The sequence below is a fragment of the Eurytemora carolleeae genome, unplaced genomic scaffold (genome assembly GCF_000591075.1).
Source record: "Eurytemora carolleeae unplaced genomic scaffold, Eaff_2.0 scaffold1556, whole genome shotgun sequence".
Taxonomy (NCBI): Eukaryota; Metazoa; Arthropoda; class Copepoda; order Calanoida; family Temoridae; genus Eurytemora; species Eurytemora carolleeae.
Window position 1 is genome coordinate 43,508 of NW_019397472.1, and position 15,432 is coordinate 58,939.

Genomic DNA, 15,432 nt, shown 5'->3' on the forward strand with positions numbered 1-15,432 from the left:
AAAAACCTTGACATTATTTTATAACCACTGCGAAAATTAACCCGTTCTTGAAATAGAATAGTTCATTTGTTTATCACAGGCTATGCAATTTTGTTCAATCAGTCTGTAAATGGTCAGATCTAATTAAAGAGGTTTTGTCATAAAAGAATTGTGTCTTTGCCACAAACTCAGATTATCTAATCCCTATTCTTTGCCACTCAATGTCGTAGACCTTGGATATTTCAAACGATGAATTCTATTAGATCAAATAATCTAAATTTGAAACATCAAAGGTGTACACATCAGGTTCCAAATATATAGGGAAAATTTGAGATTGTGGTAGATTAGCAGATTACCATCCCAAATAAAGTATTAGAGGTTTGCCCAGTACTTCAAATGAGCCGGAGTGATAATATTAGCGGAAACCAACCCTGGAGATAGTATCAGATGTCAGTCTGATACTTCAATGAACCAGAGTGATTACACCTTAGCAGAGCACCAGCCTGGAGAAAGTATCCCATCCCAGTTGACTGGAAATCCAGCACTAGTTGGGAAAGGATAATCAGCAGGTACTAATCTAGTTTTATATTCTTCCATTAGGATATTCTTCAGCTCTTCAACCTTGTTCTTCATCTTTCCACCAGCAGCCTAAACAGGAGGGGATTCAGTGGTAACCATAATATCAGTGGAACAATTGTCGACATTTTATTTTAGTTGCAAAAGACTGCTGAGAGTTTAGCGTTGCTAGTGCCATAACTGTAGATATATGAATAACAAAAGTCTTAAGCAAAATTTTGCAATCAAAAAAACTTTATTCTGGAACACTGATAATAAATGTAGTTTATTTCTTATTCTTGAAAAGATTTGAAATATTTTTTACATGGACATATAGAGAATCATTTCTTTATTGTTATATATAGTTTAATAAATAGGAAAAAACATTTTTTTGGAATTTGTAAAACTGTCCCTGCTCAAAAATTTTAAATTTTAAAAATATGAAAAGAAATTGAGTTTTTACGACAAACTCTGATTAAATTTCAAAATCCCTATACTTTTACAACCCAAAAATACTGTTAAATTAAATTAGCTGAGGTTGAATTTACAAATCAAATGTCCTATTTATGATTTTGATCTGTGAAATGTCTTTCTGTGAAATGTCCCAATACCAGAATGAGGGAAAAATCTTTAAGCTGTAAATGTAATTTACACTTTGTAAAAAAAAAACTTACCAAATTGGTGGTTTCAAGTGGATCCTTTTTCAGGTTGTATAGTTCAAACTTACAACTGTCTTGTGGCATCTAAATCATACCATACAAATTCAGAAAAGTTCAATATACGACTTAGACCGTAAAAAAATCAATTTAATTTCAAACAAACCATTCAGATATTACAACCTACAGTCGTCGATTATCTTTCGCCACATTTGTATATAGTTTATATTTTAAAATATTTTTTAATAAATTTGTTTTGAATTTGATTATTTCTCTTGTCGCTTGCGCAACTATCTAAGAATGCCGCGGACCACTCGATCACATTTTTCCAAATCAGTTAAAACGTTTTCTAATAAAATAAAATATTATAAAATATAAAACATGAACATAAGTATACACTCCCTTTAATGAACATGAACATAAGTATACACTCCCTTTGATGAACATGAACATAAGTATACACTCCCTTAAATGAACATGAACATAAGTAAGATTACCTTCTGTTTGAGTAGATAATCCTGCCCCCAGATTAGTTTATATTTTCCATCCATAATTGCAGCAGACCATAATCCTTCACGGTTATCCTAAACAGTCACTTTAAAATATACCTAGGTATACATTATCCTAAACAGTCACTTTAAAATATAACTAGGTGTAACTAAACATTATCCTAAATAGTCACTTTAAAATATAACTAGGTATAATAATACATTATCCTAAACAGTTATATAAGCAAAATGTTATTCAGGAAAACTATTATATAAGAAAAATGTTATACAGGCAAACTGTTATTTGGGCAAAATGTTATACAGGAAAATTTTTATTAAGGAAAAATATTAGACAGGAAAATGTTATTTAGACAAAGTGTTATACAGGAAAATTGTTATTAAGGCAAAATGTTATACAGGAAAATTGTTATTAAGACAAAAAGTTATACAGGAAAACTGTTATATAGGCAAAATGTTATACAAGAAAATTGTTATTTAGGCAAAATGTTATACAGGAAAATGTGTACTTGGCGAATGTGTACTTGGCGAATAAGTACTAAGTGAATGAGTACTAAGTGAATGAGTACTAGGCGAATGAGTACTAGGCGAATGAGTGCTAGGCGAATAAGTTCTAGCTGAATGAGTACTAGGCGAATGAGTGCTAGAGGAATGAGTTCTAGCCGAATGAGTACTAGCCGAATGAGTACTAGGCGAATGAGTACTAGGCGAATGAGTACTAGGCGAATGAGTACTAGGCGAAATTGGACTAGGCAAAATGTTACTGATCCTAGCTTAATTTTTTTTTGACCATTTTTTCTACAGTTGGCCCTAAACACGAAAGATGACTGTTAGACTTCAGTTAAAATTTTAACTAATTTAATGAACATGAATAACAGAAATTGTGCAATGTACACAGACCCACTTTACTAAAATAGTTGATTTTTTCAAGTTATACTGGTAAAACTATCTTCTTAATTACAACATCAAATACACATAAGATTGATTAAATGTCATCTACCTATGCCACACCTTTATGGATCACAAGCTGTGATTAATTTTCTTATTTCCTGATTTTAAATATTTATATTCTGAAGAGACCTTATCTATGTTTAATATTATTCTATTTGAATATATATATATTCTAAAGAGACCTGATCAATGTTTAATATTATTCTATTTAAATATATATATATTCTAAAGAGACCTGATCAATGTTTAATATTTAAATATATATATATTCTAAAGAGACCTGATCAATGTTTAATATTATTCTATTTAAATATATATATATTCTAAAGAGACCTGATCAATGTTTAGTATTTAAATATATATATATTCTAAAAAGACCTGATCAATGTTTAATATTATTCTATCTCTCGGGGATTTATTCTGTCTGGAGATAGTGGGCCAAATATCAATAGAATCTGTATCCTCGGGAATCTGAAATGTTAGAGATTTCTATCAAAGTTTAAATCTCTATCATTATGTTAGTAATTTCTATCAATAGAATCAGTATCCGCAGGACTATGTTAGTTCAAAATTTCTAATAAAAAGTTCGTAGTATTTAATTTTCGGTGAGTTTGATATTGCAAAAAAAAGTTTAAAAGATGAAATTTTATTTTAAATAGAAAAAAAATTGAATTTAATTAAGAAATGATGACAGTTATAGTAACCAAGCTCTCTTCTGATTGGCAGGACTTGTACCGTTTGCTTCTTTGATTTTTTTATAGAAAATGATAAAACTGTTATGAATGACTATCAAAATAATATAATTGAAAACGGAAAGGTAAGAATAAACTATGGTAATACCAATTTATATAATTAATTTTTATATCTATTATTTTGAAGCATATCAAGAAAGACTTTTGAGAACATTTTATATTTTACAGATACAATTCAATTTTTGCTGTGCATATTTATTTTTTCGATGATTTTTTTGATGTAATTAAAATGTTTATTGCTTTACCTTGTGACCTAACGAGGCGAGATTAAGAATTGTTGAAAACCAGTCTGTTATAAACATTAACCTTAAAAAATACTTTAACATTGCAATATTTTTTCGCCGGCAATCGATATAAAGAGTAATTCAAAACAGGAGTCTATATAAAAGGTAGTTTGAAAATTTTCTGAGTAAAATAAATGATTACTTGCCTCAATCTCTAGTTTACTGAGTTTAAATATTTCAGGTCTGATTTCGTAAACTTTTGAAATTTCTATTATTACTACGAATTCTGTTAGATCAAATAGTCTAACTTAAAATATCAAAGGTTGCAAAGATATAGGACTAGAAATTTCCAGATTTTAGTAAGTTTTCAGAAAATAAAAAAAGAATTGAATTAAAATAATATAAAATTTCTTTAATACCTATCACTAGATATTCCTGATTTCCTAAGCAAAGGACTGTTCACGAACCCGACCCCCTTCACTCCTCCTTCATACAACTGCTCTTTGGTCCCTTAAATAGAAATCATAAAATCATTACAGCGCTATCAAAGCCGGAGCTCTGAATATTCCTGTTCTAGGAAGCTAGAGCAGTATATAATATACTTTATCTTAAAAATATTGAATGAGGGCAGTTTCAAGCCGTAAAGTCATTCCTAATACCATTTTTTGTCATGACCAAAATAATAATAAAAATTTGCAAGATATCTTTAAGATTATGTTCATAATATCGAACCAAATGTTCGAAATTTAGAAATGCTTTCTTTACTGTAATGGTACAAGATTCATTAAATGTCAAATGTCGCTTAAATTGTTGGTTAAATTCCATGTAGCTCGGGTTACATATATAATGAAAAATTACCTTTTAGAGGTAAGTTTGAATTCTCTGTGACTGCTCCGCCGTTGTCAGTAGTAAAGATTATAACTGGACACAATTAATATTTTATTTCTTCATCAGAAATATGTATTTCAATTTGTGCATTCCGTTTTTTTAAGCTTTTACAAAAAAAAACGGGTTTGACCTCACAAGAAACTGAATACTTGCCACAAATTTGAATTTTTTTATCCCTATATTTTTATAACCAGATCTGTCGTTGACACTTGATATATCAAGCTAAGCATTTCAATAACTTTAATTACACCATAAGGTTGCAAAAATATGGGGATTTGAAAATTAGAGTTTGTGTGATTTATTCTTTTCTTTCTGTTAGTTAGATAAAAAATATTTGTTTCCTGAATTTTGATAGAGTCCAGTTCTCTTCAAAGCATCATATATCTCTCCAACTGCAGTATCTAATGCCTGAATAAGAACCATTTTCAAAATGATCTTTGTCAGAGACACCCTTCATCGGAGAGTTTTATTTAGAACCCTCCCCCCCCCCTCCCCTTATTCCATTAAAGAAGTCACTTTTCTAGGGTGTCATAGTGAAAAATAAAATTTCAGTAAAATATAAAAGGGCAACTTCGAAAACGGTTTCTGTTCCGAAAAAGTTGGTCCCATCCCTACCCCCGACTTATTTTCGTAGAAAAACATATTTAAATTTTCAATCTTTTTTATTTGTTATTTTTCATGAAGCTTACTGTTATAGTGGCGGCCATATCCAGATCTATGTTGTTTCTAAGACGCTTCCCATCATACATAGATCTAATCAATTTTTTATTATGGGAGGTAGACAAAACTATGGGAATTAAGGGACTGTAGTAGGGATCTGATCAATAATGTTAAAGATATTTTCGTGATTTTAGATTAAAAAGTATTTAATTCTATCATTATTGAAAATAATCAGTTTTTAAAATTATTATTATTGATTTCTAATTTATTCTGCAACCATTCTGAATCAGGCATTGCCATCCTTCTGCATGGAGGGTCACTTGAACTTATGCTTACTGTCCCATTATGTGATCTTGTTCTTTAATCAAAAGGCATCTTTTTTGTTATATTTTATATTCATTTATTTACATTTAATATTTAAAAAAGAAAACGCCAAACATTAATTTATTTTCTAAATTCATGATGGACGACAAATAAATAATTTAGATTAATGTAAACATGTCTTAAAAATTGGAATGTTAATTTAAAGCTAAAATCAGGCATAAAAATATCCCCCCCTTCCCCAACCTGTATATTACCTGTATTTTTGTGGTGGAGTTTGAATTGGTCCATGAGGAGCCTAAACAAGTAATAAACTGAAATATTAGAAAATGTTCTTCTTAATATCGACCTTACCAGAAGCACTTCTTAAAGGGACTCTATGTAAAGATCGCAATGTCTGATTCATCTCGGTACCCTTTAATCTTTTTTCTGATCAATAATGTGGATGATATTGTCATTTTTTTAGAGTGTTTTATCTGATAATTTCTCTATATTTGCCTGCAGTAGAAATGCAAAAGTCTCTTTTTAGAGAAACCACAGTTGAAAATAATCAGTTTTACAATTTTTAAACACGGATGTCTATTTGTTAACCCTAAACATTGAGTTCTCCGTTGTAAAGTCGTCTTTGAGTTAGATTTTCTCTCGGAGCCAGACCAAACCAAACTTAACCTCTCAGATAGTATAAACATCTTCACGTGCAGTGATACAGTTCAAAAAGTTAAACAAAAGAATAATATTTATAAAAAACAGTGATTTACATTTAAAATCAATTGCCACTTTATTTCAGAAGTCAAAAACGTCATTTCAGTACTGTTTATATTCCATTTGCCCCCGTCTTCCGGATAATAGATCGTAAGCACTTTTTTCATTATAAACATTAATTTCACAATATGTAACCGTATTAATTAAATGTATTTTTTCAAGGAAATAAAGAGATTTTCATTATTATCGATTTTGGGGAACGGTTTATGTGATGAATGTTCCGCAGCCGCAGTTAATCGGGATCATTAGTTTGGGGAACAAATACCCCTCGAGTTCCTTCCCTGGTAGATTTTACTGTCCAGCTTCTTATTATCTTTTTTCCAAGCATCTTCTGTCTTTTGAGTTCTACACTGTTGTCTATTGTCTAATTTAAACTTGATCAGACTAAGGTATTAAGGGTACCGTTGTGAATTGGGAATCACTTTCTATTTATGGAGGCTCACTTGAAATTAACGCTTACAATCCCAGTGAAAATTGCTCTTTGCTAGTTTTAATTTATATTCAAAACTAATAAGATACCATTTCATGAATTATTTCAAATCAATCAACAAAATTGTTTGACGGTATTTTTAGAATTTTATTTTTTTCACCTGAAAAGGAACATACAGAAATAATGGTTGGGATTTGTTATGTGTCTCTATTATATTCACAGCTTTCCTGGTAAATAGATTAAAATTGTTGAAAAGTTGTTGTTCAATTGTTTGATCCAGCAAGCAAGGTTTTATGTCAAAGTTTTTGGGCTTTTTTCTCTTTACTTTGTTGTCAATTTTGTGCTCGAAAACCAAATTTTAAGGGAAAACAAAAATTAGTGAAAAAAAAACAAAAAAAAAGTTTCTTATCTTTACAATATTTTACAGTTATTTGTACCATTAGTCATGTTATTACATAAATCAGTTTTTACACAAATTGATTTCAAAATTTCCAGTACTGAAAGTTTTTGTATTTTTGAGGTGAGGGGGTGAATGTTGTTTGCAACTATACCTTCTTTTATCGAAATTTTGAATCTAAAAGTGAAAAATGTTTAAATCAATTTGAAATACCTTGAAAAAAGATCTGTAGAAAACTCCCCTAAACCTTCATATGAAACCTTAAAAATATAAAATTAATAAAAAAACAAATTAGCAAACATGATTGTTAGCATTTTTTTCAGGCAATCACAGTTTTAATAAACCAAAATTCAAATTAATCTTGCCTTTTCATTATCTCTGAAATCATATCCTCGCTGTTCATCTGTATATGACTCAAAATCAACTTTTCTGAATAAGAAAGAAACCTTTGTCATTTTATTTTATTAAAATAAGTTTGTGCTTTGCATAGTACTCAGTCATATGATTATATACCTTGATCCGAAGAATGTATCAAATCCTCTCTGGTTAGGTAAGTAAGCTGTATTGCAGTATCCAAGATGCCATTTTCCGACCTAAGAACACAAGAAGCTTGAGAAACAAGTTGGAAGAAATCATGGGATGTGTTAAACCTACCCAAAAAGGTTGTAGATGGTCAAACCAATCGTATATTTTGAGAAATTCTTATTTGATATGACCCAATAAAAATCTTATAAAGAAATCGGTTCTTTGCCACACACTTTAATTTTCTGATCCCTTTGCAACCCAATGGTGTACTTACAAAGTTGTATGTCTGATTCACAACGGAACAATAATGAGAAAGATATCCTTGTTTTTTCCATCAAGAAAAGATTAAAAATCTCTACTCCAAAATCCTCAAGTCACTGTTATGATAACCGACAATCCAATATTAGCAATTTCAGAAAAAAAACTTAGACCTTCGACATTTTTGCTTAGACAAAAGATTAAATGTCCATTTCAGATGAGAAATTGTTCTTACCAAATGTGTTGCATAACCTCCCTCTTTTAGATATTCTGGTAAAATCTTCAAACAATAAAATTCAAAGATTTTGAAAGTATAATCTAAACAAATGTTCAATTAAAAAAATTGAGAAAAAATATTTATTTTAGCTGTTCGCTAAAAGAGGCTTTTTTATTATTTTCACCTTCCACATCAGACCAAAATATTTAAACAATCCCTTTTCTTATGAATTAATTGAATAAAAACTGTTCCTTGATAGATATGTTAAGTCCAACAGCTTGATAACGTTCAAAAGCCCCTCGCTGGGCTCCTAACCTACAAACAAGGATATAAAAGAAAAGTCGTCTTTGCATTTTTTACACACATTTCTTTATTTACAATCTTGAACCCTAGTCACAAATTTACTTTTATCCAAATGGAAAGCATAATTAATTTTTTTTTAAATTTAAAGATAAATTTACCTCCAAGCATATCTGCCGGTCATTAATGCTGCTCTTGAAGGACTACATTTAGTGTGAACATAGGACTTCTCCATCCTTATACCTTCACTTGACATTTCCTGAAATATACATTTAGTGTGAACATAGGACTTCTCCATCCTTATACCTTCACTTGACATTTCCTGAAATATACATTTAGTGTGAACATAGGACTTTCCAGTCTTATACCTTCACTTTACATTTCCTGAAATATACATTTAGTGTGAACATAGGACTTCTCTAGTCTTATATCTTCACTTGACATTTCCTGAAATATACATTTAGTGTGAACATAGGACTTTTCCAGTCTTACATCTTCACTTTACATTTACTGAAATATACATTTAGTGTGAACATAGGACTTCTCCAGTCTTATACCTTCACTTGACATTTCCTGAAATATACATTTAGTGTGAACATAGGACTTTTCTTCACTTTACATTTACTGAAATATACATTTAGTGTGAACATAGGACTTCTCCAGTCTTATACCTTCACTTGACATTTCCTGAAATATACATTTAGTGTGAACATAGGACTTTTATAGTTTCATACTGAAATTTTGCGACCTGATGGTGAAAACTGTTGACACTTTCAACTTTGTCTTAAAGATCTAGTAGAACTATTAGTTTGAAATATTAAATGTCTACAACATCAAAGTTGACATCACTTCTTTGGGTTTTATTGAAATTTGAAATCTGTTGAAAAAATAATAATACAATTTTGGTCGTAACCATTTTCAAAAGTTACTGTATCTCCATTTTAGAAGTATGTTTAGCTACTCTCTCTTTATTCTATGAGTATGTTTAGCTACATTACCTCTATTCTAGGAGTATGTTTATCTACTCCACCTCCATTCTATGAGTATGTTCAGGTAATCTACCTCCATCCTAGGAGTATGTTTATCTACATTACCTCTACTCAAGTAGTTTATCTACACTACCTCCATTCTAGTAGTATGTTTATCTACTCTCCTCTATTCTAGGAGTATGTTTATCTACTCTCCTCTATCCTAGGAGTATGTTTATTTACTCTACCTCCATTCTAGGAGTATGTTTATTTACTGTACCTCCATTCTAAGAGTATATCAATTTATTCTACCTCCATACTAGGAGAATGTTTAGCTACTCTACCACCATTCTAGGAGTTTTTCTGCTCTAAATCCATTCTAGTAGTATGCTTATCTACTCTCCTCTATTCTAGTATTGTGTTTATCTGCTCTCCTCTATTCTAGGAGTATGTTTATTTACTCTACCTCTATTCTAGGAGTATGTTTAGGTACTCTACCACCATCCTAGGAGTATGTTTATCTACTCTACCTCCATTCTGGAATCATGTTTAGGTACTCTACCTCCATTCTAGGAGTATGTTTATTTACTCTACCTCCATTCTAGTATTATGTTTATCTACTCTCCTCTATTCTAGGAGTGTGTTTATTTACTCTACCTCCATTCTAGGAGTATGTTTAGGTACTTAATCTCAATTCTAGGAGTATATGTATAATTAATCTAACTCCATTTTAGGAGTATATGTATAATTAATCTACCTCCATTCTAGGAGTATATGTATAGTTAATCTACCTCCATTCTAGGAGTATGTTTAGGTACTCTACTACCATCCTAGGAGTATATTCATCTACTGTACCTCCATTCTGGAATTATGTATAGGTACGCTACCTCAACTCTAGGAGTATATGTATAGTTAATCTACCTCCATTTAAGGAGTATGTTTAGGTACTTAACCTCCATTCTAGGAGTATATGTATAGTTAATCAACTTCCATTCTAGGAGTATACTGTATAGTTAATTTACCTCCATTCTAGGAGTATATGTATAGTTAATTTACCTCCATTCTAGGAGTATATGTATAGTTAATTTACCTCCATTCTAGGAGTCAGTATATCTGAATTGTGCCATGAAACATGATTCCAACCCAAATCATCAGCTATTAGTAATATTATGTTCGTAGGCTCATTCCTATTCCTAAATAATATAAATACCACATCAGGGCCCTGGGACACAATTTAATGAATATGAATACGACATCATTGCCCTGGGACACAATTTAATGAATATAAATACGACATCATTGCCCTGGGACCAAATTTAATGAATATAAATACGACATCATTGCCCTGGGACACAATTTAATGAAAAGCGAAGTATTTGAACCACGTAGACTAAGTTAAAGCATTTATAAGCGTGAACAATTGAACCAGCGAATAAGAGAAGGGGTATAATTTAAACTACTTAGTTGAACTTCTTCTCGCTATTCATTAATTTTGTTCTATGATGCATGATAATATTTTTTATCAAAAATATAAAAGTTATTAATGAAATAACTAGATTTTTTTGAACATGAAATAAATAACCAAAGACGATTATTTTAATCAGAAGTTTTTGAAAATAAAATTTATAATTCTAATTATTTGAAATAAAAACATTAAATTTACACTACGCTATATTTGGAAAGAAACATTTAAAATAAAACTGCAGTGATAACCAGAAAACTCTGGAACAGAAAGATTACTTATAGACTCAAGATATGACTTTAAATAATCCAATGATCATGCGACACAGCAATTGTTTAGTGTAAACTGACATTACCAACTTGATAAGAGAATTAAGTTACTATTAACACTTTTTGCAATGTAGTTCATAAAATACACAAGTGTTCCTACAATGTCGTCTTCCTATTCCACAGTTTTCTGTATATTTTATATTTCACTGAATATCTTCATATAAATTAGAATAGATTTCTTATTATTTCACCTGTTTTTTTTCTGTTTACGATTTAAGTTTTGTCTTGATATACAACATGTTAACTTTACACAATCAATTTCAATCCATTTTATTTTAAGATTCAAGTATACAAGGATACAAGGATACAAGGATACAAGGGTACAAGGATACAAGGATACAAGGATACAAGGATACAAGGATACAAGGATACAAGGATACAAGGATACAAGTATACTAGGATACAAGGATACAAGGATACAAGGATACAAGGATACAAGGATACAAGGATACAAGGATACAAGGATTCAAGGTTACAAGGATACTAGGATATACTAGGATACAAGGATACAAGGATACAAGGATACAAGGATTCAAGGATTCAAGGATACAAGGATACAAGGATACAAGGATACAAGGATACAAGGATACAAGGATACAGGGTACAAGACACATATAGAAACAAGGATTTACAATTAAGAAAATTTGTACTTTTAAAGAGAGAATTTCTTGTATATGGTTCTCATAATAAAACCATTTTCTCACGGCATGCTTGTAATCGTTAGTAAAATTCATTCATTTATTTTTACAGATATTTGTTTTTTTATTTTTATATTTTATATTTGCTTAAAACTGATTCCTGAAGACACAAGAGTAAACAGAAGATTAAACCTCGACCTAAATTTTAAAATTTTCTTCAAATTTAACTTTTAGAATTATAATTTTTTTTAAATATATATTTAGAGTGAGAACCAGAAAACTCTTGAATATATGAAGACAATTTTTAGACTCAAGTTAAGACTTTAAACAGTCCAATGAACATGACACACAATTGTGCAGTGTATACAGATCCATTTCACTCAATAAGTTGTTTGATAAGTTACTAGTAAAACCATTTTCTTGTAAAAACATAATATCTATAATATCTTGTGTAATTATGCGGGACAAAATGTTTTTAGGTCGGGATTTTTACTTTTTTCTTTGTTTAAAAATAAAGAGGGAAGCCTGCTTTGCCGGTATAAAATATGTTACTTATTTGCCTCGGAACAAGAACCTTTTTATACCCAAGATCATGTGAGTAAAAATGCGGGATAAAACATCTCTCAAAATTAAATAAAATACACATTAATTAGTAATGTCGTCTTTCTATTCTACGGTTTTCTGGTTTTCACTGTATATTGTAAAGAATAAATCAGTTCAATTGTTACATTTCATAAGAAAGAATTACGCCGTCAACAATTTCACTGTTTTGTGTTTGTTTGACAAATATTAAAAATTAAAATTCCCACAAAAATTGTGAACACATTTTAGATAATGTTTGTTGACAGCTTTGATATTCAAATTAAAAATTTTTTTGCAAAGATTTAAGAAATAGAGAATTAGAGTTTGTGAAAAGTATTTAACTTCTTTCAATTATATTTATACCTTTAAACATTTTTCTGAACAATTCAGATTAGCATTTTCTAAAAATCTGAAATATTTAGTTTTCTCCCCTGGAATTTTTATACAATATTGTCTTTTTCTGAAGAAAACTGAAACATTCTTACCGTAATCTATTCGTATTTGAGTAGTGTTCAATCAGGTTTTCAAAAGATGGGAGGGGGATCAAAATGGGCAAAATAAAATTAAGAATTTAATCACCCTAATTTTATATCTTTGGTTTTTAGAAATGGATTTCAATATGTGTGTCGATAGTACCCCCGTCGTAGTTGTGCTCAAATTAAGCTATTTAGGAGCACTTCGTGCAAAATTTTATGCACTTAAATATGCTTTTTGTGAGTTATATACTAATTTTAACTTTAAAGAAACAAATAAGAGTTAGTGCATCTACACAGATGAGGATTTTTTTTTGATAGGATATTGAAGCAACTCCTGATATATTTGTACTGCTGCCTGCAGTACAAATTTATGAAAATACAAAATAAAATTACAAAAAAAATTAGTGTTTTTCGTCGTATATTGAAAGATAAAGGGTTTAAGTGAACGGTTATATGATTTTTAAGACTTAAGAATTGAGCTATGTCACAAACTCTGATTTTCTAATCCCTGTTCTTTGTAACCGGATCAATATCGTAAACCTTAGATATTTTAAACTGTGAATTCTGTTAGATTAAATAGTATACGTTTGGGGTCTGCCCTAGAGAACGATTTTTGCTGAAAAATAAGTGGGGTGGGGGGTTTAAAAATATAATTCAAGAATGAATGTTAAATGCGCATTGGCGTTGGAGACACATTTTCTTGAGATTGTGATTATCCAAATCAATGCTTGGTCTTGGTATTTTGTTAATTTAATCTTTATCCGATATAATAAATCTCAACCATTTTTAAAACAGGGTCGACTTTGAATGCCTTGGGCTTTGATTTTACCGATATTACTCAAGCCCTAAACATTTAAGCACTTTAAGGCATAATTGTTGCAAGCTTTAATTTTTAAAAAGTATTTGGCAAATTCTCCTAGATTTTGCTGGAGAGCTGAAAACCTTTAAATCGCAGCGCTCATATAGCAGAGCCTGATGAAAAGTAAAAAAATAAATGATAAAAACTAAGCAGTAAAGGATGCCCATCTCATACGCAGTAACTGATTAGACTATTCTATTAAGTTAACTTGATATGCAGAGCATCTACTCCTTTTGTAATATTATTAAACATAGAAATGCCTTTAGAAGATTAAATATAATTTGTAGGTATGCAGCAGAGACATAAAACATTGTTTTAAGAATTCAATATGTATTAAGAGAGTCTACACTCTACAGTCCCTTTAATTATAAATAATTTTCTAAATTCCTAGTTTAGCCTCAGATGTTAACTGGGATTGATCACAGTCCCAAAGCTTTAAACGTTCAAGATTACACTTAATTATGATTGAATTTTTGTTTCTAAAATCAATTTGAAAAAAAACATTGCAATTTAAGATCAAAGACACAAAAATCCAACCATATTATCGTAAAATAAAAATTTATCATCTGTATTTCTGTATTCCTTTAGATAAAGCTCACAGTATTTAATTCATTGGAATTCATGGTTACCAATCCTGTGTTGTCCTTATTGCAATCTTTGCCTGTGTCCAGATTTTTTTCAAAACTAGATGAGTCTTTTCATTGCAGTAGATCTTAAAATTCGATCAGTGCCAGTGGCTTCCCCTACAGTTTCAGATGTAACCTTGATTTTTTTCTGAGATTTTTTCTAGAAAATCGTTTTTCTTCTTTCTATCAGTGATAGTGTAAGCATCAACATTACACCCTGCATACTTCAAGAAACCACGCAAATCCACTGGAATACCTGACTCCAGACCAGACTCATTTTCATCAGTTTCCGATTGTGTACTGTCATCTCCATAGGTTTCAAAGACCTGAGAGACTAGTTTACTTTCTGTTCTGTAGGCATAATTATAGCATATAGCTATTGATTCAAAGCTTACTTGACTGCGTAACGAAAGTTGTCTCCAAAATTCATAATAACATAATAAAAAAGATAAATTTAAAACAGAGTACAAGAGCATTCGTGAAGGGGGGGGAAACATTTTTTTTGTCCCCCCTTGGCAACATTGTGCCCCCCTTTAAAAGAAATGCATGAGTCACTTTGGTAGAGAAACCACAAATAAAAATTATCAGTTTTCAAAATAGGAAACATGAATATTTAATGCTATACTTGATCACACAAAGCTTTGAGGGGTATTGTTGTGAATCAATACTGCTTCCAAAATCAAGAATCCTTGGGTTTATTCAACAAATCTTTTCAATATTGTTTAGTTTGAAATACTATCAATTTAATTCTTAAAAGGAAATGGTAAAATACATTAAATCTTACCCTGATGTTTCTGCCTGGGTCGTGAATATAGGTATTAAACTCGAAATTGAACAAGATCTTTTGTACATAAGATCCGCCAACTATATAATTTTCACTTAACTGCTAGCGAACATAATTAGAATAATATGATATTATGAATACAGCTTTTTATATAAAATGATAAAATGGAAACATTTCTGTTAAGTGGTTTCATATCACAACTCTTCAATTTGACAGCTTACAGTAAACTGTGTAAATATGTTGACATAGGAAGGGTGTCAGAATGTAAAGTGACCGTCAGTGGGAGGGGATGGGGGGCTATAGTTAATCAACTTCCATTCCAGGAGT

General features: G+C 30.4%; 2 protein-coding genes across 2 annotated transcripts; both read right to left on the reverse strand.

Annotated features, from left to right (window-relative positions):
* Positions 1–242: 242 nt before the first annotated feature.
* Positions 243–7,536, reverse strand: LOC111714476 (arylsulfatase I). Its single transcript, XM_023489592.1, has 13 exons — positions 7,447–7,536; positions 7,295–7,341; positions 6,845–6,911; positions 5,750–5,790; positions 5,201–5,264; positions 4,853–4,919; positions 4,482–4,544; positions 4,043–4,133; positions 3,645–3,705; positions 3,026–3,118; positions 1,688–1,774; positions 1,209–1,277; positions 243–627 (listed from the first exon to the last, which is right to left on the reverse strand). The coding sequence occupies exons 1-13, from the start codon at positions 7,534–7,536 to the stop codon at positions 460–462; spliced, it is 1,008 nt and encodes a 335-aa protein (XP_023345360.1). The 3' UTR covers positions 243–459.
* Positions 7,537–7,578: 42 nt separating this feature from the next.
* On the reverse strand, positions 7,579–12,763 carry LOC111714477 (arylsulfatase B). The gene is made up of 8 exons (XM_023489594.1): positions 12,724–12,763; positions 11,939–11,976; positions 11,332–11,384; positions 10,440–10,542; positions 8,543–8,703; positions 8,333–8,396; positions 8,100–8,144; positions 7,579–7,674 (listed from the first exon to the last, which is right to left on the reverse strand). The coding sequence occupies exons 1-8, from the start codon at positions 12,731–12,733 to the stop codon at positions 7,579–7,581; spliced, it is 570 nt and encodes a 189-aa protein (XP_023345362.1). The 5' UTR covers positions 12,734–12,763.
* Between the last annotated feature and the right edge of the window lie 2,669 nt (positions 12,764–15,432).

Excerpts from the sequence above, each read along its gene's own strand:
- LOC111714476 (XM_023489592.1), bottom strand. The coding sequence starts at position 7,536 with ATGACAAAGGTTTCTTTCTTATTCAGAAAAGTTGATTTTGAGTCATAT. Across the intron at positions 3,706-4,042 it reads TCAGGAATATCTAGTGATAG|GTTAATGTTTATAACAGACT; the intron begins GTATTAAAGAAA and ends GTATTTTTTAAG. Across the intron at positions 628-1,208 it reads CACTTGAAACCACCAATTTG|GCTGCTGGTGGAAAGATGAA; the intron begins GTAAGTTTTTTT and ends CCTCCTGTTTAG.
- LOC111714477 (XM_023489594.1), bottom strand. Across the intron at positions 10,543-11,331 it reads CGTAAACAGAAAAAAAACAG|GAATAGGAATGAGCCTACGA; the intron begins GTGAAATAATAA and ends TATATTATTTAG. Across the intron at positions 8,397-8,542 it reads ACCGGCAGATATGCTTGGAG|GTTAGGAGCCCAGCGAGGGG; the intron begins GTAAATTTATCT and ends CCTTGTTTGTAG.